Here is a 24,725-nt window from a genome sequence, read left to right on the forward strand (position 1 = left end):
TCAGTTTCTGTAATGCTGCCTGGTAATAAATCTTTCTTGGCAGAACTTTCGTGTCTGGTCAGGTTGATTTGGAGTCTTGGACCCACAACATATACACCATACCATGCACTTACCTGCATTCACAAGCACAAATGTATGCTCACACATCATATACTCAAACACAAAGATCACACACAGAGAGGGGAGAAGGGCGTATAAAAAGAAAAATAAGCTGGGCATGGTGGTACATGTCTTTAATTCTAGCACTCAGGAGGCAGAGACAGGAGAATCTCGGAGTTCGAGATCAGCCTGGTCTACAAAGTGAGATCCAGGACAGCCAGGGCTGTTACACTGTTTAAAAACAAACAACAAAAAAAAGGAAAAAAAGTCAGGATATGGTGGCTCATATCTAATTCCTTATTCAGCCAAAAAGCAAAGCGGGGGGGGGGGGTGCCAACACACTATTTGTTTTCTCCTTTTCCTCTTTTATACTGTATGCCCAGCTGGATGGTGGTGGTGCACATCCTTAATGTCAGAACATGGAAGATAGAGGCAGGCAGAGATCTGAATTTGAGCCAGCCTGGTCTACAGATCAAGTTCCAGGACAGTCAGAGCTACATGGAGAAACTTTCTCAGGAAAAAAAAAATAATCCTTTGATCCATGGAATGGAGCCACCCACATTCAGACCAAGAATTCAGTTAATCCTCTCCAGTTAATCCAGGGCAGTTAATCCTCCCCTGAAACACCTCCGCAGACACACAGGGGTATGCCTCAATTTCTAGGTAATTCTAAATCAAGCCAAATGGACAAAGATAACATACAATCAAGAATTGTTGGCACTGTGCTCTAGACTTGGTCCTGACCTTGGGATGCTTAAGGACTCTTGGAGCTGTAGGTTTTACACACATTCAAGATGTGCTCAATTACTGTGGAAAAAAAAAACAACAGCTGGCAAAGCTCAGTTCCAGCCCCAAAGGAATGGCTTTTGAGCAAACAGATTTTGAAAATTAGCTCGTTGAGATTAGCAGATTCAAATCTTCACCAACATCTTCATAATGGAACTTGAATAAGCAGATATAAAGGTACATTCCGGTACCGGTATTAAAACAAAACTCCTCTGAGCCAACGCTAGGTTATTCCATTGCAACCATTTAGGAATAAATACTTCCCAGTCATCAAATTACCTTGGCTTTGAACTCGTGGAACTGTCTGCTGCATCCACCTAGTTGATATTGTGCTATGATTTTTGTGAGTGTTCATTCTACTTTCCCCTGTGTTAAAACGTCTAACTTTACCAGATCAGAGAGTGTATTTTGTATATATGTTTTTTTTACATTTATTGAGGTTTAATATGTGATTTGAATCTTGTATATTGGACAGAGAATGCATTTAAAGAAAAAACCAGTCTCTTTGTTGTGTCTGTTATAGTTAGTACAGATAGTCTGTGCCCTATCTGATTGTTCTATCCATGATAGATGGTGGGTTTTGTTGGTTGGTTGGTTGGTTGGTTGGTTGGTTGGTTGGTTGGTTGGTTGGTGGGTTTGTTGGTTGGTGGGTTGGTTGATTGGTTGGTTGGTGGTGCTGGAGACCAAATTCAGTACACACTGGGCAAACAGTCCACCACTGAGCTGCACCTAAACAGAGTACCAGGATCTCTAGCTATTATTGCAGGAACATTTATCTGTGTTCCAATTCTTTCAGTATTTGCTTTAGATACATTGATGATTTATTATTAGATACAGTCACATATTTCTTTTGTGATAACTGCTGATCTTCAAGATAAATGCTTTCTTTAGGAGGCAAAGGTAGCAGAATTGAAAGCTCAAAGCCAGCCGTGGCTAGTGGCAAACACCCATAACCCCAGCACTTGGGGAAGGAGAGTTAGGTGTTCAAAGTCATTCTCAGCTAGCTGCCAAAGTCAGTTTAGGTGACTTAAGATCCTGTCTCTTAACTAGACGTGGTGGAACAAGTCTTTAATCCCAGCACCCAGAAGGCAGAGGGAGCTCTGAGTTCAAGGCCAGCCAGATCTACAAACAGCCAGGGCTACACAAAGAGAAGACTGTCTCAACAAAAGAAAACAAACAAAAACAAAACCCAGCCATAAGTCCTGAAAGCGTTGCTTATTCTCGTGTGCTTTGTAAACACGTCACCTGCTCAAAAGTTAGGGCCTTCTAATTTTCTACTGTGCAAGCAACATGAAGATTGTCCCCAGCTGTCCTCCTGTTCTTTCCTGTTTCACAATACTCTGTGAAAACAACTTGGAGGAAATCTGGAATGCTCAAAGGCAGTGGCAGTTGGGTCTGATGAAACACATCTATAGCCCTAGCTTGGCCAGAATGTGCAATGTCCTAGGTGCAATCCTGAGGACTGCAGAAACAAAAACAAACTACAAGCTGGGCATCATTTTAGAATGTCCAGCTGGTGGACTGGAGAGATGGAATCAAAGGTTAAGAACACTGGCTGCTCTTCCAGCAGACCTGGGGTCAATTTCCAGCACCCACATACATAGCAACTCACAACTGTCTGTAACTCCAGTTCTAGGAATCTGACACCCTCACACCAAATGCAAATAAAATTAAATGTCAAGCTGTATCAACTTATATAATAGCCATGATCATGAGGACAGTTCAAAATATGTTATGGTTTTCTCCAAAATTTGCCCATTAGAACTTAAATCTCAGGGTGATGGTGTTTAGAGGGGAAGCCTTCCAGAGATAACAGTCAGTCACTAACACTTTTTACAAACAGATTATCTTGGTAAAGATTTGAAAAACTAGAATTGTGTTTGGCATGGACTGAACAGCTATTTGGGACCTCAAGCCATAGTAAGTAATAATTTATTTCAATCACATTAGATCATGCTTTATTGTAAAGTTCAACTTTAGTTTTATTTTATGTGTATGGGTGTTTTGCCTGCATGTATATCTGTGCGCCACTTGAATATCTGGTGCTCAAGATCAGAAAAGGATATCAGATCCCCTAGAACTGGAGTTAATACGTGATTATAGGCCACCATATAGGTTCTAGGAATTGAACCTAGGTCTCTAAAAGAGTAGTCAATGCTTTTAAGTGCTGAGACATCTCTCCACCCATGTCTTAAATACTTAATAATGATGATGCCAATGTTATTCGGCAAAATGAATGTCCCAGAAGCCAGCAACATGAACTACAGGCTTTATGTAGTTGATAATAACAGATGCTAAATTGATGGTACTGTTTTTTTGTTTGTTTTTTTTTTAGATTTATGTATACAAGTGCTTTGCTTACATGTATGTATGTATGTGCACCACATGCATCCCTGGTGTTGAAGGGATCGGAAGAGGGCAGCAAGTCCAGTTGAACTGGACTTACTGATGGTCATGAGCCACCATGTGGGTGTTGGGAACCAAACTTAGGCCTTCTGAAAAGCAACAACTGGTTTTTTTTTTAAGACTTATTTTTTATGTGCATTGGTGTTTTGCCTGCATGTAAGTCTGCGTGAAGATGCCAGATCATCTAGAACTGGAATTACACAGGTGTGAGTTACCATGGCTGGGAATTGAACCTAAGTCCTCTGGAAGAACAGCCAGTGCTCCCAACCGCTGAGCCATCTCTCCAGCGCTACAAGTGTTCTTAACCGCCGAGTCCCGATGGTATTGTTTTCATGAACAGTTCCATAACCAAGGGCTGGGAGCCGGCTCATGGAATTCAGACAGCTTTCTTGGGCAGAAAAGCAAATGAAGGAGCAGAGATCTGGAGGGCAGATAGAACGCATCCAGCAAGCCCACTAATACTTTCAAGAGTAGTTTATTGAAATGCATTGGAAATCAGGTGTCATGGTGTAGGCCTTTTAATTTCAGTACTCAGGAGAATGAAGCATGCGGATCAGTGAGTGTAATACCAGCCTGGTCCATATAACAAGTTCCAGGCCAGCCAGACCTACAGACTCCATCTCAAAAAAAAAAAAAACAAAAAAAAAAAAAACAAGAAAAGAAATTGGAAGTTGGAAACTAGTGAAGCGTAAGTGTAGTAGAACATGTACTCAGCATGCTTATGCCTAAGGTCCAGGGTTTAATCTCTAGCATCAACCCCTCCCCCCAGAAAACATTAGGAGAATATATAAAAGTATAAAACAGCTAGAAGCTGGAGAGATGGCTTAGTGGTCTTCTAGAGGTCTTCTAGAGGACCCAGATTAAATTCTCAACATCCACATGTCAGCTCACAACTGTAACTCCAGAACTAGGGTATCCATCACCTTCTTCTGGGTTCTTCTGACACCAAGACATACAGGTAGACAAAACACCCACTCACATAGAATAAAGACACTCAGATCTCAAACACAAGGAAGTCAGTCTAAATTTTATAACTAAAAAATTAGCAGTGATAGTATTTGGGTTCAATTCCTAGCACCCACATGGTGACTCACAAACATCCATAGGCACATAGAAAGTGCACATGCGTGTGCACAGGAAAAACACACACATAAAAATAACTGGGGCTGGAGAGATGGCTCAGAGGTTAAGAGAACTGACTGCTGTTCAATTCTGGGTTCAATTCTCAACAACCACATGATGGCTCACACCCATCTATGATGAGATCTGGTGCTCAGAACACTATATACATAATAGATTTTTTTTTTTTTGGTTTTTCGAGACAGGGTTTCCGTGTAGCTTTGGAGCCTGTCCTGGAACTCTCTTTGTAGACCAGGCTGGCCTCGAACTCACAGAGATCCGCCTGCCTCTGCCTCCCGAGTGCTGGGATTAAAGGTGTGCGCCACCACCGCCCGGCTAATAAATAAATTTTAAAAAATTATTCTACTTCAAGGTTTTGTGAGCTGGCCATGATGGCACACGTGTAATAGCGGCATCTGCGTTGCAGAAGGCACAGATATTCAAGGTCATCTTTGACCACAGAGGTCAACTTGAACTGACCGAGACCACTTCAAAAGAAATTAACTTAAAAATGATCTGCAGCATGACTATTGTGCTAGATATTTGTAGAAAAAAAAAAGTGTGCGGGATGAGTGTGGTGGTGCACACCTTTAATCCTAGCACTTGGGAGGCAGAGGCAGGAGGATCTCTGTGAGTTGAGACTAGCCTGATCTACATACTGAGCTCCAGGGCAGCACAGCTATACTACAAATAAAGACCTTGCTTCAAAGCACCCCTCTCCCCCCCAAAAAACCCTGATGTATAATAAAAACCATGATGTACACACTCAACACAAGCATTTTAAGCCAGGAATGGTGGTTGATGCCTGCACTTGAAGCACTTGGGAGGCTCCTAGCACTTGGGAGGTAGTGACAGGATTACCAGAAGTTCAAGGCCATCCTCGGCTAAGCAGAGTTTGAGTGGAGGGAAGTCTAGCGCTGTGAACTGTACCCAGGGCTCAGGTTTGTTTTTTTTTCCTATTTATTTATTTATTATGTATACAATGTTCTGTCTGTGTGTGTGCCTACAGGCCAGAAGAGGGCACCAGACCTCATTACAGATGGTTGTGAGCCACCATGTGGTTGTTGGGAATTGAACTCAGGACCTTTAGAAGAGCAGGCAATGCTCTTAACCACTGAGCCAGCTCTCCAGCCCCAGGGCTCAGGTTAAACAAACACTTTGCCACTGGGCTATCTCTGCAACTGTTTTCGCATTTTTTAATTGGATGTGAGATCTGGCTAAGTTAGACACAAACTCATTCCGCAGCAAAGGCCAGGCTTGACCTTGGAGTCCTCAGCCCTTAGGTAGCTGGGATAACAGGCTTCAGGCACAGGATGGGTTTTATCCTATCACCAGGCAAGACCCCTAGCTGCTTTGGGCAAAACCAGGCCAGTCAAGTCCTCCTAGGTGATTCACTCACTGTAGAATGTCGACTTCTGCTTAACCACTGTCTAGATGCCATCACAGTTCTAAGACTCGCTTTGTTAGCCCGATCTTTTAAAAACATTAGCTTCAAATACGAAAACACAAAAAGAAGCAAAGAACAAGTTAAAATGAATGTTTAATGCGCCTGCAGGACGAGAGGCACAGCAGAATCAGAATTTGTGATCGACACTGATGTTGATGTTACATTTTTCAAAGAAGTTCCCTCTAGTTCCTTCTTTTCCAGGTTCCTTAGCACAATAACGACTCTTAAGTCTCAGCTCTCCACCGTGTTCGTCAGTAATTTCATCTTTCACACCTCATTCCATCCACTGTACTGGACACTCAAGTACGAGAGCCCACAGGAACCAAAAGAATGCAAAGGCCCAAGGACTCCACGTTCTGAGTGTCTGCTCACACAAACCTTCTGTTTATTCTTATTAGTAGAAATGAAAGCTACTTTAATGAACAAGAAACTCAGGGTGAGGTCATTAAATATAACTACTTACACTTTAAATATAAATACACGTTCTTCCTGATCAGCATCAGGCAGATAGCTAAACTGCTTATCTATACTCCTGGTCTCAGAGAAAAAAGTCAAGAGACAAAGAAGGTGCTTCATATTATCGGGTCCATTTGAAACAGCTGAGGGCTACAGGAAAACCACACTAGTTTTTCTTCTTCTCAGAGACCTCTGTTGCTCCTTTTGTGGGTAAGCCATTGATATCTGCACCCTAAAATGACAAAAAAGAAAATAAGGATTATTAGAAGGAAAAGAAACTGATTTAAGAGACATTCTTTGTAAAAGCAGACAATAAACTTCAGAATGAAATGATTTTGCTTTCAGAATCACGCTGGTTAATTAAATCAACACAGTCGAACAAAGCCAATTTAACAGGCACCAATGCTGAAGACAAAAGCGGTCTAAATAGTTCCTTTCAAAACAGCCTTCACACTGGGCCCCGGGTACGTAGCTCAGTGGTAGAGCGCTGATCTGGCAGGTTTCAATCCCCATATCAGGTGGGGGAAAGTAAGTTCCTCAACCAAAGCCATAGGCAAAAGGACAAACATGTTACTCAGAAGTCTGGTCTAAAATCTTCTGATTACTAAATTACTAAACAATTGAGACAAACAAATTAAAGCTAACAGTTCTAGCAGCTCAAGCTTCCAAAAGCCAAGGGTTACCCAGGTGCACCCTTCCACCCGCCTTTCCTCAGGCATTTGAAGGGTCTTACCTGGCAGTCTACTTTGCCTATATTTTTACCATTGGATTCTTGTACAGCCTTTTTAGGCCATATACGGCTGATGACGGGGGAAACCAGCGGGTAGATGTACGGCTCCAGGAACTTTTTGAAGATCCAGAGCAGAACTGGAATGACGATACAAGGAATGCACACCATTGTCCCGGGCTGGACGTCCAAAACTGCGGACAGAGAAGAACCAGCTCACTGTAGATTAGTGATAGAAAGGCTTTATGGAAAGTACTCTTCCTACAGGGGTGGGGGCATGGGCAAAACTATATGCTGAAGGCAAAGCTTTCTAAACCCAAATGCTGCTATCTGCCAGGTAAAGGAACAAGTGAGCAAACATGAACAGCTGAGCTGGATGCCAGCATCCAATTCCAATCACTTTTACTGCCTCAAAGATCTCACGACAAAAGGACAGTTGGGTGGATAAAGGTGCCTGCCTCCAAGCCTGACAACAAATACCCAGAACCAAAACAGGGAAGACAGAACCAACTTCAGTTACTTTGACCTTTAACATCCACAGGCTCACCATGGCATGGGTATGCCTACATGATAAATAAAAATGCAATAAAAGAACTTTTAAGCATTCTGACAGTATGTGCTATGCACTTTATGTCTACTCCTGCAAATTGTCCCCTGACCTCAACACAGCACAACGGAGTGGCTCCCTCTCCCATGCACACATATACAAAAAAAAGTAAATACTAATAAAAAAATATATATAGCCAGATATGGTTGTACCGGTCTTTAATTCCAGCATTTGATGCCTATGAGCTGGAGGCCAGCCTGATCTACCTAGAGAGTTCTAAGACAGTCATCAGGACTACATAGTAAGAAGGGATTTGCTTTTGCTTGGCTTTTTTTCTAAAGGAAAACAATATTATTTATACTCAAATATGGGGTGCACTCAGTGTGACTTATATCAGGAACTAACAATGGGCCAGGTAGTTGTGGCACAAGCCTTAAATCCCAGGAAGAGGTGAATGGATCTCCATGAGTTCGAGGCCAGCTTGGTCTACAAGAGCAAGTTCCAGGACAGGATCCAAAGCTACAGAGAAACCCTGCCTCGAAAAATAAAAAATAAATAAAAGAGAGGGAGAGAGAGAGAGAATATGCCTCGATAAGATCAGGCTGTAGACAAGCCTGTAGACTTTATTAATTAGCAATTGGTGGGGGAGGGCCCAGACCATTGTGAGTGGTGCCATCCCTGGAATGGTGGCCCTGGGTTCTATTCATTTAAAGCAGGCTGGCAAGCCATGAGGAACAAGTCAGTAAGCGGCACCCCTCCATGGCCTCTGCATCAGCTCCTGCCTCTAGGATCCTGCCCTGACTTCCTTCAGTGGTGAGCAGCAGTGTGGAAGTGTAAACCCTTTCCTCCCAAGCCGCTTTGGTTATGGTGTTTCATCACAGCAATAATAACCCTAAGATAAGTATTATCATACAATTATATTGTTCATTTCTAAAAGTTAATACTTCTAATATTCTTTTTATTTTTTGGACAGAATCACTCACCATGTAGCTGGCTAGAACTCTAGTTCCAGGCCTTTCTCTGCCTCTCCAGTTCAGGGGTTAAAGGCATGCACCAACACAGCCAGCCCTTCTTAACGTTCTTGCTAATTAAAAATCATATTGACAAATCTGATTCTGAAAATCAACTATGTCTTAAAAGAGATGACACTTGTTCTATGAAATCAAAAGATCTCGTAAACTTCCAAAATAAATTAATCTCAGGACTAGGACTTCAAGATAGAAAATTATTCTAATTTTATTTCTGTTAATGTGACAGACACCCCAACAAAAGCAACTTAGGGAAGAAACGGTTTGTGTTGTTACTGCAGTCCAAGTTAGTCGAGTACTGTGGGAAAGTTGAGGGAGAAACTTAAAAACATAGCATCTACAATTAAGAGCAGAGAAACAGGGCGGTGGTGGACACACCTTTAATCCTTTAATCCCAGCACTTGGGAGGCAGAGGCAGGTGATTTCTGGGAGTTCAAGGCCAGCTGGTCTACAGAGAGAGTTCCAGAACAGCTGGGGGTACACAGAGAACCCTGTATTAGCAGAGAGGAAAACACAAGGATGCTTGCTTGCTCGCTCTGCTGCTGGCTTTCTCCTCTTACCCTGTTGAGGACCTCCTGCCTAAGGAATTTTGTTGCCCACAGTGGACTAGGTCTTCCTCCACCCTTTAATGATGGAAATAATCACTAACAGACATGCTCACAGGCCAAGCGATCTGGATCATTCAAACTCTTCTCAGGTAATTCCAGGTTCTTCCAGGTTAGTATTTAAACTAAGCAGCACAAGGAACTTATAAAGACGTTTCAGAACAATACTCAATGACGTTAACTTTTCTGATTTTCACAATATTATCGGGGAAGTAGCACTGATTGTGGGATGACTCAGCACCAGAAGCACACTTTAAAGTGCTCACACTGCAGCTAAACAGTGTTATGATTCTATTGAACGAGATTCTGAAAAACTCTAAGTATAAATTTACATCAAGGAACGACCAGCTATTTTATAAAGGACTCAATCAATTCTAGTCAAAATAACTTAAGAACTTATCAAAGTGATCTCTAAAAATTTCAAGAACACACTCCAATTTAAAAAAACAAACAATTGGGAGGCAGAGGCAGGCGGATCTCCGTGAGTTCGAGACCAGCCTGGTCTACAAGAGCTAGTTCCAGGACAGGCTCCAAAACCACACAGAAACCCTGTCTCGAAAAACCAAAAAAAAATAAAAATAAAAATAAAAAAATAAAATAAAAAAACAAACAAACAAATCAGATTAAGCTGGGGGTGTAGTTCACTTGCCTGGCTCCTGCCAGACCCATGGTTTTTAAGCTATGGGTCGCAGCGGCCCTGTCACAGGTGTTGCATCTTAGATATCCTGTATATCAGATATTTACATTATGATTTTTAACAGTATCAAAATTAGTTATGAAGTAGCAACAAGATAATTTTACGGTTAGGGTCACAACATGAGAACTGAATCAGGGAGGTTGAGAACCACTGTGCTCTCCCCTCTGTGCAAGCAGCACTTCTACAACAGGGAGTGAGCAGAGATTCTTCTTCAGCATCTTTCCAGGAATCTGAGCTGGTGTCGCACAGGTCTAGGACTCTTTAAAGGTACCTCGGCACAGCACCGACAGACTTCCTGGGGAAGCGCCTTGACTTGCATCACTTTATAAAAGGTGTTCCTTGGAAAAATTACTGAACCAGACTATGTCTTAATTCCCTCATGAGGAAAATGAGGACAATGACAGCACCCAGCTAACAAGAATGCGGTATGCACTGGACAGTGTGACTGGAGTATAAAACAGAAACCAAACAAAGAGGCCAGGCTTGTGACCCCAACTATTTGGGAGGCTCATGAAAAGAGCTGCATAAATCGGCCCGGGCTACACACCAAATTCAAGGTGTGAACAATTTAGGAAGATCCTATCTCAAAATGAAAAACAAAAGTTTAAAGTCAGGAGCACTGACAAAAGCGGGAACCTGTGCAAAATCAGAATTCCCGCCAGGAATGGTGGCTCATGTCTTTAATTACATCCCTTGGGAGGATGAAGTAGAGATATGTATGTGAGTTTTAAGTCATCAGGACTACTTAAAACAAAATAAAAATCATTTTTTTATCTTTTCCCCAATTTAAAAAAATTATTTGAGAATTTTACAACTCCTCTTCAGGTCCCTTTCCTATCATCCAACTTTGTCATTCATATTTTTGAGTTCTAACTGTAGCTGGTTTAAATATTCCTACACATTATGCTCTAAATAAAACCCCAAGAAACCATGCCAGTAACTACACTACACTATTACTTATTAGACAAGGTCCCAATCGTAGCCTTGGCTGGCCTTGAACTTAAAGGGATCTACCGGCCTCTGCCTCCTTTGTGTCGTGATGAAAAGTATGCACCAACCACTCCCGACTTCCATATTATGGTTTTTACAAAACTTTTTGGAGCTCTTTAAGTACAAAGGTAAAAGTATTGTCTCTTAATCCTAGTAAGTTATTTTTTGATAGATGTTTTATTCCATACTGTAGAAACTGTGGTGTAAATGTCTAGAAGACGGCATAGTAGGCTACTATTTTAACTACTATCCAAGCCATCAAAGAGAGCAAAATGGAATCTTTCACTCACCTTAGTCTAAGAGGACAATGGAAGTGACAGAGGAAAGGGCTAGGGATCCACCAGAACAGCCTAAGTAGAGCCGTGAAGTCGCTTCCCTTGATGGAACCGAGAGGAACAGGGGAAACCACAGACAACGATCAAAAAGTAGGGAGGCAAAGGGGCCAGAGGCTCAGAGAAGCGGCTCTCACCGTGCGGATCCAAGGATGAGAACCAAACCGCCAGGGAAGGAAGGAAGGGACACCGAGGTCGATGGACGAGGACCGGACCGAGACGAGAGGCGAAGCGAGGGCAGGGTACCAGCACACTGACAGAGACCAGGTGCGAGAGCTCCAACCCCACCAAAAACTCACCACCACCAAAACGCCCAGGGCAATGTCCGCACTTCCGGGAGGCTAGGCTGCTAACAGCCAATAGTACGTCGTGGAGCTGACAAAGCGGATGCGTCAGACAGGGGACGCGCAGAACCAGAACGCAACAGTGACGTACACAGAGCTCGCCGCCTGTACGGAGTCGCGCTGTACTCTGCGCCTCCGGGATAGGGAAGATTGACACTATGGCCACCTGACTTGCTTCTGACCCCGGAAAAATCTCTCCTGGACTGCAGAGGGCTCGACAGCCATAGGAAAATGTTCTTGGGCTCACATTTGCTCTTTTTTGGTTTTCACACATGAAATACGGGTCTTGAAATCATGACTCCCATGTTCCTGTCACCCTAGACGATGAGGTTCTGTACACGCCTGGCGATTTAGACCTTTACTGGAGGGGTAGACGTAGAGCACACTAAAAACTGGATTGGGTTGTTTATAGCACTCAACCCAAGCTGCTGACCATTTTACACGCACTGGAACACTACTGCAGATTAGTGTTGGTATGACTGGATTTGGAACCCTCACACACTACATTGCTGGCTGAAATACTTAAATCTCCGTCAGGCAGAGGTAGGATGATCTATGACTTTAAAAGGCCAGCCTGGTCCACAGAGCGAGATCTAGGCCAGCCAGGGTAACAGAAACCGTTTGGCAATGTCAAACACATTAAGTGAGGCTATCTTACAACTTGGGGATCTACCCAAGAGGAAAAACCAAACCGTGTACATAAGAGGTTTGCAGGAAAACACCACTGTTGCTGGAAAAACAAGCTGGTCAACAAGATAAAATTTATTTCATGTGCTGCATCACAGAAAACTAGGGACATTTTTTCTTCCATTATGCCCTGGGTACTAACTCAGGTAGGTCAGGCTTGGTGGCTCCACCTTAATCATCCCTCCAGCTCAGTTCTTTAGGCAAGTCACAAACCTTGAAAAAATGCTTTCAAAGGGCACCACACTAAGTGGATTTTTTAAAAAGTGCTAAACAGGCAAAAGTATACAGTAACTAGCTTAGGGGCGTAGCACTGACAGGTGTCCAGTACCTTCCAACCTTCTAAGCAAATGCATACCTTGGTAGTTTGTATCCCTAACAGATTTAAGCCCTGGCTACTTGGAAGGTCAAACCTGGATATACTGAAGCCCCTGTAATTCCCATTTATAAAGCTTTAGATTTATAAGTCTTCCATGTGCTTATATTGTATGGCTTCCCAAGGAGACAGTAAGAGGGTTATCAGAGGCCCTGGAGCTTGAGTAAGAGGTCATCGGGTCCTTTGCAGAAACAAACTGCTGACCCTTCTCTCTATCCTAAAAAATAATTTTCTACATGCCTGTTTGTGCTGTCCTCAGAGGCCAGTCAAGGGCATTGAAAACTACTTAATGATAAGGTCCCTCCCAAGTCAGTTAAGACTTTAATCATGTCTTAGATGGGCAGTACACACGTACTCTAAATATTTTCTAAAATTCACCTTTTATAGCTTAATATTTTGGTATTACCCCTTCTAACAACTCAACCATTCTAAGCAGAATATTATAGCTCAATTAGGATCCATTGTAAAGATGTCCTTCCCCCTGAAGGCAGATTTATCACACACCCAAGATCTTGTACAATAGTCTTCCAATGAAAGCTCTCCAGTAAATGCTAAACCAAAGTAGTAACTTTCCTATGGCCTAGTTGCTTTCTAACAGTCTGTTTCATTACTTTATCACTTTAATAGTAAACCTTTCATAAGGTTCAATACACCCCTCCCAACAAGATTTATCTTGCAGGATTGCTTAACAGGCAATCTTTAACAATGCATATATGAATGACCAGAAGACCTTTACTTTTATCTGCATTTATTTCATGTTGAATTTATTCACGTGCCATAAGTTTTTGTTTCTTCAGTTTCTTCTGGGATATCTGAGAAGACAATGAAAAGAATCATTTTTTTCAATTAGCATTAATTCTTAAAAAAACTCAAATTCACATCTCAGGAAAGGTAGGAAAAGCTCAACTGGTGAACACCAGAAGGCGGTTCTCAGTTTGCTTACTCCCTCTTAAAGCCCATCAGGGAAAAAAAACAATTCAATGGTTGGGGGTCAGCACAACAAGACTATTGAAGAGTCAATGCATTAGGAAGGTTAAGAAGCATTGTTAGAGGGTTAGGATAAATGGCAACACTTAAGAGCCAAAAGTCAAATTATTTAGTTGTAAAGAGGAAGTGTTGTAGTGCAATAGCTAATCAGATCTAGTGTGACTACAGCTAACTCCCAGAAAAGCCACATTAAGTGGGTAAGAGGGCTGGTCAGAATAGGCTCCTTTCATGGTTATTACAAAGGTGCCTGTGTCTTTTTTAGTATTACTAAAAATAAAGCTGAATGGCTCACCTTTTTCTTCTGTGCAACCTCCTCTTCTGGCTTTGGAACAATCTGTTCCTTTTCAGTGAGGATCATCTCGATGTGGCAAGGGGAGCTCATGTATGGGTTAATCCGGCCATGAGCTCTGTAAGTTCGTCGGCGCATCTTAGGTGCTTTGTTCACCTGGATGTGCTCAATGACCAGAGAGTCCACATCTAAACCCTGGAAGGGGGAAGAGCGAAAAAAATCAGACTAACACCTGTTTTGAGAAAAAGCTTCCAACCTCTAACTGGGATGATCTTGATCATTTGCTCCCTGTTTGGAGGCTTGAGTGCAGTGTCACACTGTGTTAGGTAGGCTCCTCTCAGAGCCCATGTTATTATACCAAAGAGATGGCTGCAAGCGATACACCAGATAGTGTCTAGCCTTCTGTCCTCCTACAGCACAACTATTTTTATTTTAAAAGTTATACAGCCTCACTACAAAAATCAAGTTTTCAAATGCAAAAGTAATGGCTATATCCCACCTCTAGATAGCTGAAACACCAAATACACAACATTCTCACCGTGCTTCTGAGCACCTCTAGGGAAATTGTCACAACAGAGGTGCAAGACAAAAGCAGTGTTTAACCCCCCATAAAGAAACAAAGACATGTACATCCATTCCCTTCATGTCACAATTATTGAATAGGATGAGTAACTAACTGCACAACACACACACAAAGGACATCAAGGACCCAGTTACCTTCAGTTCAGCATTGCTCTCTGCATTTTTCAGCATGTGCAGCAAAAATTCTGCACTCTTTTTTGGCCACCGACCCTGTGTCCAGCCCCACTGTTTGGCCTGAAAGAAAAAAGGCAAACAGCTTGTTATTTTCCTTGGTATGCAAGCACTGGACCCAGTTAGGAACATCTAGCCAACACCAAGGCTGCTCAGAACATGTTTTATTTCACGGTTAATCCAAAGGTGTCCTAAGATTGTCATCACAGCAACCAGACCAGTTAAGGAGACTTCAGCCCTTCCTCATCCCCCACCATCAAATCCATTTCTCACCTGGGCGCACCTACCGACTCCACCATTGTACCGTCGGAATGGCACACACTGCTTCTTTAAAGTGACATCTTTCAGATACTTGGTGGCTTTTCGGATATGCATACCCTTGATGGCCTGGGCCGTTTCACGGGTGTTCTAATTAAAGCAAGCCAGAAAATTTTGGTTAATAAAGTCGATCCACTGAAATTTTGAGAACTGGAGGACGAAATCACGGTATATTACCTAAGCTCCATTACCCCATAATTAGTCCCATATTCCACAATATTTCCTCAAGCATTCACACCCCAAAGACCAACTCATAAAAAAGGAAGCTGCTCAGAATGTGTTTGTTTTCATGGTAAATCCAAAGGTGTCCTAAGAACGTCATCACCGCAGCGACCTTGTAAAGACATGCAGGAGCAAATCACAATTCTGTATCAGGACCATGGGGTTTCCTTACCTTAAAGTGAACCCGAAGGTTTGATCCTCTCGATTTGCATGCTACAAAAAAAAGCAAAAGGAAAAAAGTCCATCTCTGCTGCATTAGGCACACACAACAAAAACCAATCGACAGAGTTGTGTCGGAACTTACATTTTGTGGGGTTTTCTGGGTCAAGAGAGTAGCGAACCATCTTCACGGGTCACCTGGGAACAGAACGTTACCGTCAGCCACTAACCAACACGTCTAAACCCTGAGTCGATAGATACTGCCATCGGCTGCTCAGAGGAGAGCTATTTTCACGGTCAATCCAAAGGTGTCCTAAGAAATGACATCATCGCAGCCATCTTCTCCTTGCCGGTTTAACGCAGACCTACCCGCCGCCAGCTTTAATCAAACTGGCGGCCCGAGGCCGTGCACCATCACCCGCAGACCGTCTCCCCCATCACCCCGACCTCGCGACCTCCCAACGCACCCACGCCACGAGCCGCCCAGGGTGCAGCCCTGAGCTCAGATGAACGTGGGCTCCCACCCGGCGCCCTCCTCGGCCGGCACTCACCGCGGGGCCCGGGCCCGGCCTCGGGCGCCCAGCTCGGCTCACCCGTGCCTCCGCCGGCCGCGCCGCCCTCACCCCACGCCCGCCCCGCGGCCTGCCGAAGCCCGGGTCCGACGCGCCGCCGAGCCCCTCCGCAAGGAGCGCGGCCGCCTGTGGCGAGGACCCATGGTCCTGGGGAACTCGGAGCCCTGGGGCCGCGATGCCGGCTCCCCCGACACCACGACGGCGGCGATGGCGGAGGATTTGCCCGAGAGCCCAACGCCGAGTAACGCTCACCTCTGGCCGCTTACAGGAAGAGGAAGTACAAGGGCTACTGGGAGAATTCATGAGACCTCGACCTCTCGCGAGACTTCCGGCGCAAGCACGAGATCCGAGGAGAGGGCGGGCTGAGAAGAAAGGGAATGTGTGATGTTTTGGGGGATGTCAGAAAAGAAATGCAACTTTAGAGACTGTCTCAAAATTCTCCTTTTTTTTTAAATTTGAAAAACAATATTTATGGCTTTTACGTATCAGTGAATAAAAACAGTCCTGAAGCATAGGACACAAATTACTGGGAATGAACTAGAAATCTAGCTATTTTAATTGTTTGATTTGATTTGTCAACATGGACCCTCTGAAAGGCTTTATAACTGGACGGTTAGAAAGACCCGAGCCAGGTATGGCTAAGCTAGCTTTTAATTCCAGTACCGGGAAGGTTGAGGCTATAACCTCACCTCAGCCAAGGCTCCATAGTGCGACCCTGTCTTAAAAATGGAAAAAAAAAAGTAAATAAATTAAAGACCTAATGGTATATGTCATGATGCCTCAAACCTGTAATCCCAGCATTTGCCAGGTGGAAGCAGGGCCAGAGATGGCTCAGCACCTAATAGCATTTGTTGCTCTTCAATAGGACCAGGGTTTGGTTAGCAGCATCCACAAGGTAGCTCGCATGTGTAACTCCAGGTCCAAGGAATTATATGCATGTTCTGAAAATCGTTTTCAGGCAAAACACTCATACGCATAAAATAAATAAATCTAAAACATTTTTTTTGTTTTTGTTTTACGAGACAGGGTGTCACTGTAGCTTTGGAGCCTGTTCTGGAACTAGCTCTTGTAAAACTGGCTGGCCTTGGACTCACAGAGATTAACCTGCTTTTGCCTCCCAAGTACTGGGATTAAAGGCACGTGCCACTACCGCCCAGCTAAAGCAAATTCTATTTATGTATTTATTTATGTATGTATGTATTTATTTATTATGCATTCAATATTCTGTCTGTGTGTATACCTGCAGGCCAGAAGAGGGCACCAGACCCCATTACAGATGGTTGTGAGCCACCATGTAGTTGTTGGGAATTGAACTCAGGACCTTTGGAAGAGCAGGCAATGCTCTTAACCTCTGAGCCATCTCTCCAGCCCCCGCAATTTTTTTTAAAATAAAATAAAAAGAATTCAAGGCCAGCCAGCAGTTTATGAGACTTCTGTCTCCACAAACAGCTGAGAGACCAGACTTGGTGGTGTGTGAACCTGCCCTTGGGAGGCTAAGGGAGGAGGGCAGACGGGAGGGGCATATCAGTGTATCAGTCAGTCATATATTAATTATGAAGACAGGCTAACGGAAGATTCTGGTTCAAATGATTGCTCTTCCCCAGTGTCAATTCCAGACTTCATTCACTGAAGAAAACCTGTTGGCACTTTCTTTCCCTTTCTTCCTTGTTCAAGGTCACTTCTCTGATTCTGTTGCCGCTTGGCACGCCACCACTTCCTGGCAACCCAAACTCCCAAGTGACAGAGTAGAAACAATGCCCTAGGCTCACTTGGCTTCTAGATAGTTTCATTCCTGAGAGAACGTTGAGCACTGAAGACACTCCACTTGGAGCTTGTTTTCTTCTTGGTAAAACTGGCCTTTGGGCAAAGAACTATCCCCTATCCCCAACCCTTAGTACCAAAGGTTGGATATTGTCATAATTCTCATATATCACTTCCTTCACAAGCCCTTACCACAGGCTGAAAACTCCCAAGTAAACTCTTCCCTTGAGCTAGATAGACAGAGATATCAAATCACTTTCTCACTACCTTTCCTGGAGATATCTGAGGTGAATATTTAATTCACCCTTAAACAGAACCTTGGGCTGGGATGAAGTTTAATGGTAGAGTACTTGTCTAGACTCTGTCAAGACCCGAGTTTGATCCCTGAGTTTTTCAAAAACTTTTGAAGAAAAAAAAAGTTTTACTGGGGGGAAAAGTTTTGGAGGACTGTTGGAGAGCCGTAGACGAGGAGGGAGTGATACATGCTTTAAACAAATGACCTCGACTCTGCTGTAAAGAGCAAACTGGAGGGGTAGGAGCAGACCCAAGGAGAGTGATGCTGAGGTTTCAGCAAACTCTCAGCATCACTCACACTAAGCTGGTCGCCGTGGTGAACAGGAGTCTGATCACAGGACTCTTCTGGAGGTGAAGCCAATGAAACCTGTTGACCGACTGCGTACAGGAGGTGATGTAAAGATAACAATGAGAGGCGGTCCCCATGCTTCCTGACTGAATACTGAGTGGTACAAAGTGCTGAACCTAGAGGAGGAACAGGAGGGATAATGTCAAATCTGTGTGACCTTAATCACAAATCTGTCCTATCAGCACTCAGGACCGAGGCAGGGTGACCACAAGTTCCAGGCCAGTCTGGGCTTGAGAAGGAGACTCCTCTCTGAAGGTTTGTTTTCAGATTTTATCTTTTTTATAAATTTTTAAAATATTTATTTATTTACTTATTATGTATACAATATTCTGTCTGTGTGTATGCCTGAAGGCCAGAAGAGGGCATCAGACCTCATTACAGATGGTTGTGAGCCACCATGTGGTTGCTGGGAATTGAACTCAGGACCTTTGGAAGAGCAGGCAATGCTCTTAACCACTGAGCCATCTCTCCAGCCCCTATAACTCCATTTTTACACAGGTTTTAGGAAGTGTGATGATTTTGAAGGATACATTTTAAATTTTTATTCATCAACATTATTATTATTATTATTATTTAGTTTTTGGAAACAGAGTTCCATGTAGCCAAGGTTGACATTGAACATGAGCTCCTCTTGCCTCTGCCTCTCAAGTTCTGAAATTATAGTTACACGCCACTACACCTGGCTTTAGGGGAGATTTTGTATGTTTCTTTGCTTGTTTGCTTTTGTTTTTCAAGACAGGGTTTCTCTGTTTAGTCCTTGCTGTCCTGGAACTCAATTTGTAGACCAGGCTGGCCTCGAACTCAGAGATCTGCCTGCCCCGAGTACTGAAGGTGTGCACCACCACCACCTGGCTAGGGCAGATTTAAATTACATTTTCAGGGCTAGTGAGGTAGCTCAGTCAGTGGTGTGCCCTCTCTGTGAACACAAGAGCTTAAACTACATGCTGAAGCTCAGTGCTGAGAAGGCAGGGATGGAATTTAAACAAGCCAGTGGGGCTATACTACTTGGCGAATTCCAAGCCAGAGACAATGTTTCAAACAGAAAAAGGGCTGGGCGGTGGTGTCGCATGCCTTCAATCCCAGCATTCAGCACAAGAAGCAGGCAGATTTTTGTGAGTTCAAGGCCAGCCTCCTACAGAACGAGCTCCAGGACAGCTAGGATTGTTACACAGAACAACTAAGTCTTGAAAAACCGAAAACCAAACAAACAAACACACCTGAAAGACGAAAGGTGCTTGGGGAGTGATCCTTGAACGTGTCCTCTGGCTTCCAGACACATGTGCACCCTCACACACAGGACCACATACAGAAAATAGAAATGATTTTAAAAGTACATTTTCTTAGCCAGGACACGCCTTTAACCCTAGCAGTGGGGAGGCAGAGGCAGGTGGAACTTTGTGAGTTCAAAGCCAGCTGAGGCTACATTGTGAGATTCTATCCAAAACAAACACAACAAAGCATAAAAGTACATATTCTTTTCTTTGTCTTGTTACTGGCTGCCTGGTGTGTGTGTGTGTGTGTGTGTGTGTGTGTGTGTGTGTGTGTGTGTGTGTGAGAGAGAGAGAGAGAGAGAGAGAGAGAGAGAGAGAGAGAGAGAGAGAGAGAGAGAGAGCGCCAGCGCTCCCTGGTAGGATCCTTGAGTATCTCAGCAGGTGGCTGTCCTTCGTTGTTCTCCAGCAATCCTCTGGACCCTCAGTCCGCCTCACACAAATCTCTCCCCTCCTTGTTGGGAGGAAAAGACCTTTAGCACACTGATTGTCTCTAGTCTATAGCTCTCTTTGGCTATATATATATACAGTTTCAATGGACAAGAAGTTTCTCTCCGACAAAGACTCTCACTACTGCCTAGACTTGGGAACAGATGTCAGAAATCGTTGGTAGTTAATCAGGATGAGAAGCTCCCATGAGCTCTTCAGGCTGTTGGTCTCTTCTCATATGGGTCAGTACAGGCTTCCTTTGGAGCAACTGTAGTAGAATATGAAACATGCCCATGGAAGCAGGTTTACATCTGGAGCACTGGGTGAAACCTAAATCCAGCCTAGATAATACAGGCAGGCAGAGTCTAACATCCTCAGCTGCAGTACCGTGCTGGTCTACTGAGGCATTGTTCTTCTAAAGATAACTATCCTTTGGCTTTAACTTCATGTACAAAGATGTGGTAACAACTATATATGACATGCTCATGGGTCAGAGATGTTTCCAATGGTAACAGACACCCTTAGTATCCTGGTTCTCAGTCATACAAGACCAGCCAGGGGATAAGTAGGTCTGGTGGCTAATCTGCCTTGTCACCTTGGCTAGATTTAGACTTATACCTAGGAAACACACCTGGGTATGTCTGTGGGTTGTTTCAGGAGAGGTTTAACTAGGGGGGCAAAATGCGCCCCAAGTGCAGGTAGCACCATCCCGTGGGCTGAGATCTCAGGCTGAAGTACTGTAAAAAAGGAAAAGCAGCTGACCCCTCCCATCTCTCTCTGATGTTTTACTGCAGACACCATGGGCCAGCTGCCTCCTGCTCCACTGCCCAGCTAGAGCCACATTTGCCACGCCTTCCCTGTGGTGATGGGCTGTGGCCTCTCCAACTATGAGCCAAAAGCAACTCTTTCTCCCTTTTTTTTTTTTCAGAGCAATGGGAAAAGTGACTAATTCAAGAAGGTTGAAATATATCGTGACATTCTGCTGAGGTTGGACTCAGATGCAAGTCCCAGGGCCTCCAGCTCCACAAAGCTGACCAGAGTGAGGCCTTCAGCACTAATTTCTACATTGAGGGATTATTACACTTCTGAATCCTGAACTCTTATTCCTGAATGCATGATATCTCCTTTAGTGGAGGTATAATGATTGTCTTTCATACTTAGCAAGCCAGGCAGGGCGAATGCTCTGCCAATGATCTAAAGCCTCAGCTTTCCCACCCCCCACCCCGTGTGTGTGTGTGTGTGTGTACAGACGCACACACACAGAGGTTGAGATCTTGCTCGGTAGCTTAGGATGGCCGTGAGTTCCTGGTCTTCTGGTAGTAGCCTCCCAAATGCTGGGGTTACAGGTGTGCACTGTCATCCTTGGCTTTCTGGATGTGTATTGCTTCTTTGTGCTATCACTTAGCTTTTAATTCGGTGGATTTCAGGTAAGTAATTTTGGCTCAAGTACATTATAAATTATGGTGTCTTGCTCACACAATCATTCTGGAAGACAGCATATAGGTGACCCACCGTATAGGTGACCCACTGTATAGGTGACTCACCATATAGGTGACCCACCGTATAGGTGACCTACCACTGGGGATGTGAGTATGGAAGCCTGAATGTGGTGGTACATGTGATTCCCTTGATACTTGCTGGTCATTTATTTTTGTTTCTCTTTTTTTAAATTTTCTTCTTTTTTTCTCTTTCTTTTTTAAGACATAGTCTCACTGCGTAGCCTTGGTTGGTCTCCAATTCTTAGAGAGCCACCCACTTCAGCCCCCTGATTTCTGGGATTGAAGTTGTGTGCCACCATACCATTCTTTTTTTGTTTTCGAGACAGGGTTTCTCTATAGCTATTGGAGTCTATCCTAGAACTAGCTCTCGTAAACCAGACTGGCCTCAAACTCACAGACATCCGCCTGCCTCTGCCTCCGAGTGCTGGGATTGATTAAAGGTGTGCACCACTACTGCCTGGCTGGTAGATCATTCTTTAAAGGAGTAGACTACAAATAATTTAGGCTTTGTAGACTGAAATAGTCTTGGTTATGACCACTCAGTTCTGTGCAAAACCAACCATAAGCAATCAGTCCTTAAGCAGGCATGTCATATTGTAACAACAACAACAACAAATATTGCTTCATCAGGTAGTAGCCCTGATCTAGCTGAGGTCTTCCATTCCTGGACTAGAAAATTATCTATGTAGTATTATAAGCGTCTGAATAAATATTCAACCCCATCAAACAAACATTTACCGTGTGTGTGTGTTTGTGTGTGTGTAGTGTGCGCGCATATTCTTGTGGAACCCAAAACCACGAGCCCAGGGATGGCACCTCTGACCATGTGCTAGGTCTTCCCCCGTTGATCACTAATTGAGAATATGCCTTACATCTGGATCTCATGGAGGCATTTCCTCAACTGAGGCTCCTTCCTCTGATGACTCTAGCTTGTGTCAAGTTGACACACAAAACCACCCAGGACAGTAGGTCTTATTTCTTTCCTTTTTTTAAAAGACAGAGTAGAGATCCACCCATTTTACTCCCTGATTGCTGAGAATAAAGGCAATACAAGTGGCTGTTTTGGCTCGACGGGCTGTCCATTGAAACCTGTTTTAGAAGTGTTCTATTGCTGTGAAGAGACACCATGACCATGGCAACCCTTAAAAAAGAAAACATTTAACTGGGGCTGGCTTACAGTTTCAGAGGTTTAGTCCGTTATCCTCAAGGCAGGGAACGTGGATACATGCAGACAGACATGGTACCTGAGAGGGTTACATCCAGACCTGGAGGCAGGAGGAAGAGAGAGAATTACTGGACCTGATTTAGGCTTAAGAAACCTCAAACTAAGCCGGGCGGTGGTGGCGGACGCCTTTAATCCCAGCACTTGGGAGGCAGAGGCAGGCGGATCTCTGTGAGTTCGAGACCAGCCTGGTCTACAAGAGCTAGTTCCAGGACAGGCTCCAAAAAAAACCACAGAGAAACCCTGTCTCAAAAAAAAAAAAAGAAAAGAAAAGAAAAATAAACCTCAAACCCCACCCCCATGACACACTTCCATCAACAAGGCTACACCTCTCAATCCTTCTAAGTAGTGCCACTCTCTGATGACTAAGCATTCAAATATATGAACCTTTGGGGGCCAGTCCTATTCAAACCTCCTCAAGATCCTAGGATCAAGCAAGTGCTGAAGTTATACACTCACTGCCTTGGGTTTCACATGGATGCTAGGGATCTGAACTCAGGTCCTCATTCTCCCACAGTAAGCACTTCACCTACTGAGTTATGTCCTCATCCTAGCCCACTCTGTTTTTGTTTTGTTTTTGTTTTTTCAAGACAGGGTCTGTCTGTGTAACAGCTCTGCCTATCTTGGAACTTGCTTTGCAGACCAAGTTGGCCTTGAACTCACAAAGATCCACCTGCCTCTGCCTGCTGGGATTTAAAGCATGCACCACCACCGCCCGGTCCATTCTTCTAAACACACTGAATCCATTATGCCACTTTATTTTTATTTATTTTTTTTTGTTTTTTCGAGACAGGGTTTCTCTGTGGTTTTGGAGCAAACTAGCTCTTGTAGACCAGGCTGGTCTCGAACTCACAGAGATCCACCTGCCTCTGCCTCCCAAGTGCTGGGATTAAAGGCATGCGCCACCACTGCCCGGCTCATTATGTCACTGTTTATTGGAGAGTTAGCATATCCCTCGGACACCTTGGTAAATGTTCCTTTAAAACCTTCAAGCCTGGGGGCTGGAGAGATGACTCAGAGACTGGAGAGATGGCTCAGTGGTTGAGAGCACTGGTTGTTCTTCCAGAGCACCTAGGTTCAATTCCCAGCATCTGCATGGCAGCTCACAACAGTCTGTAACTCCAGTTCAAGGGCATCTGACACCCTCATACACACAAACATGCAAGCAAAACACCAAGGTATATAATATAAAATGAGAATAAAACGTCATTAAAAATATTTCAAAGAGAGAAAGAAAACCGGGGGGAGAGGGTGGTTGTGCATGCCTTTAATCTCAGCACTTGGGGGGTTGGAGAGATGGCTCAGAGGTTAAGAGCACTGGTTGTTCTTCCAGAGGACCTGAGTTCAATTCCCAGCGACCACGTGGTGACTCACAATCATCCATAATGACATCTGGTGCCCTCTTCTGGCCGCAAGCAAACATCCAGACAGAATGCTGTTTACATAATAAATAAATAAACTTAAAAAAAAAATCTCAGCACTTGGGAGAAAGAGGCACATGTATCTCCGTGAGTTTGAGGCCTGCCGAGTTTACAGAGTGAGTTCCAGGAGAGCAAGGGCTAAACAGAAAAACCCTGTCTCAAAAACCCAAAATAAATAAATAATAAATAAAACCTTCAAGATAACTCTAAGGCTGGAGTCGAGAATGTACATAACATAGCTGAATTTGTGTCTGGATATCTGCCCACTCCCTCCTTCACCCTTCTGTCCAAGGCTTAGAGTTTCTAGTTTCCTTCCTGTTGTGGAATATTCCTTTACACTGTATGAAGACATGTCACTGTGATTGGTTTAATAAAAAGCTAAACGGCCAAGAGCTAGGCAAGATTGGGGGGAGGGCAGAGAAAATGCTGGGATGAAGAAAATGGAGACGATGTGGAGCGAGTTGGACACACAAAATGGGTAGCGGTAAAGGCCACATGGTAGAACATAGATTAATAAAAATATGGGTTAATTTAGGTTA

At 43.9% G+C, this 24,725-nt stretch overlaps 2 protein-coding genes and 3 non-coding genes across 9 annotated transcripts; all 5 read right to left on the reverse strand.

Annotated features, from left to right (window-relative positions):
- Window positions 1-5,932: 5,932 nt before the first annotated feature.
- On the reverse strand, window positions 5,933-11,605 carry C4H18orf32 (chromosome 4 C18orf32 homolog). Of its 3 annotated transcripts, none has more exons than XM_075968271.1 (3): window positions 11,539-11,605; window positions 7,047-7,234; window positions 5,933-6,545 (listed from the first exon to the last, which is right to left on the reverse strand). In XM_075968271.1, the coding sequence occupies exons 2-3, from the start codon at window positions 7,209-7,211 to the stop codon at window positions 6,480-6,482; spliced, it is 231 nt and encodes a 76-aa protein (XP_075824386.1). In that variant the 5' UTR covers window positions 7,212-7,234; window positions 11,539-11,605; the 3' UTR covers window positions 5,933-6,479. The 3 variants fall into 3 exon arrangements, with proteins under 3 accessions (XP_075824386.1, XP_075824385.1, XP_075824387.1); XM_075968270.1 differs by having other exon boundaries at window positions 11,377-11,563; XM_075968272.1 differs by lacking the exon at window positions 11,539-11,605 and adding an exon at window positions 11,198-11,336 and having other exon boundaries at window positions 6,343-6,545.
- Window positions 11,606-12,326: 721 nt separating this feature from the next.
- Rpl17 (ribosomal protein L17) lies at window positions 12,327-16,226 on the reverse strand. Of its 3 annotated transcripts, none has more exons than XM_075968276.1 (7): window positions 16,196-16,226; window positions 15,517-15,569; window positions 15,385-15,425; window positions 14,946-15,080; window positions 14,637-14,735; window positions 13,923-14,114; window positions 12,327-13,455 (listed from the first exon to the last, which is right to left on the reverse strand). In XM_075968276.1, exons 2-7 carry the CDS (start codon window positions 15,554-15,556, stop codon window positions 13,408-13,410), a joined length of 555 nt encoding a protein of 184 aa, XP_075824391.1. In that variant the 5' UTR covers window positions 15,557-15,569; window positions 16,196-16,226; the 3' UTR covers window positions 12,327-13,407. The 3 variants fall into 3 exon arrangements, with proteins under 3 accessions (XP_075824391.1, XP_075824388.1, XP_075824389.1); XM_075968273.1 differs by lacking the exon at window positions 16,196-16,226 and adding an exon at window positions 15,923-15,937 and having other exon boundaries at window positions 13,282-13,455; XM_075968274.1 differs by lacking the exon at window positions 16,196-16,226 and having other exon boundaries at window positions 13,282-13,455; window positions 15,517-15,610.
- Window positions 14,820-14,884, reverse strand: LOC142849105 (small nucleolar RNA SNORD58). Its single transcript, XR_012910509.1, has one exon. It is a non-coding gene; the product is annotated as a small nucleolar RNA SNORD58 (small nucleolar RNA).
- On the reverse strand, window positions 15,256-15,320 carry LOC142849104 (small nucleolar RNA SNORD58). Its single transcript, XR_012910508.1, has one exon. It is a non-coding gene; the product is annotated as a small nucleolar RNA SNORD58 (small nucleolar RNA).
- LOC142849106 (small nucleolar RNA SNORD58) lies at window positions 15,641-15,706 on the reverse strand. Its single transcript, XR_012910510.1, has one exon. It is a non-coding gene; the product is annotated as a small nucleolar RNA SNORD58 (small nucleolar RNA).
- Window positions 16,227-24,725: the final 8,499 nt, after the last annotated feature.

This window comes from Microtus pennsylvanicus, chromosome 4 (genome assembly GCF_037038515.1).
Source record: "Microtus pennsylvanicus isolate mMicPen1 chromosome 4, mMicPen1.hap1, whole genome shotgun sequence".
In the NCBI taxonomy this organism is placed as follows: Eukaryota; Metazoa; Chordata; class Mammalia; order Rodentia; family Cricetidae; genus Microtus; species Microtus pennsylvanicus.

Bases quoted from the DNA above. Each gene is read 5' to 3' on its own strand.
- C4H18orf32 (XM_075968271.1), bottom strand. From the start codon at position 7,211: ATGGTGTGCATTCCTTGTATCGTCATTCCAGTTCTGCTCTGGATCTTC. The intron at 6,546-7,046 runs GTAAGACCCTTC...TTGTCATTTTAG, and splicing joins TAGGCAAAGTAGACTGCCAG to GGTGCAGATATCAATGGCTT.
- Rpl17 (XM_075968276.1), bottom strand. From the start codon at position 15,556: ATGGTTCGCTACTCTCTTGACCCAGAAAACCCCACAAAAT. The intron at 15,426-15,516 runs GTAAGTTCCGAC...TTTTTTTTGTAG, and splicing joins CCCAGAAAACCCCACAAAAT to CATGCAAATCGAGAGGATCA. The intron at 14,115-14,636 runs GTAACTGGGTCC...TCCCCCTTCCAG, and splicing joins AGAGCAATGCTGAACTGAAG to GGTTTAGATGTGGACTCTCT.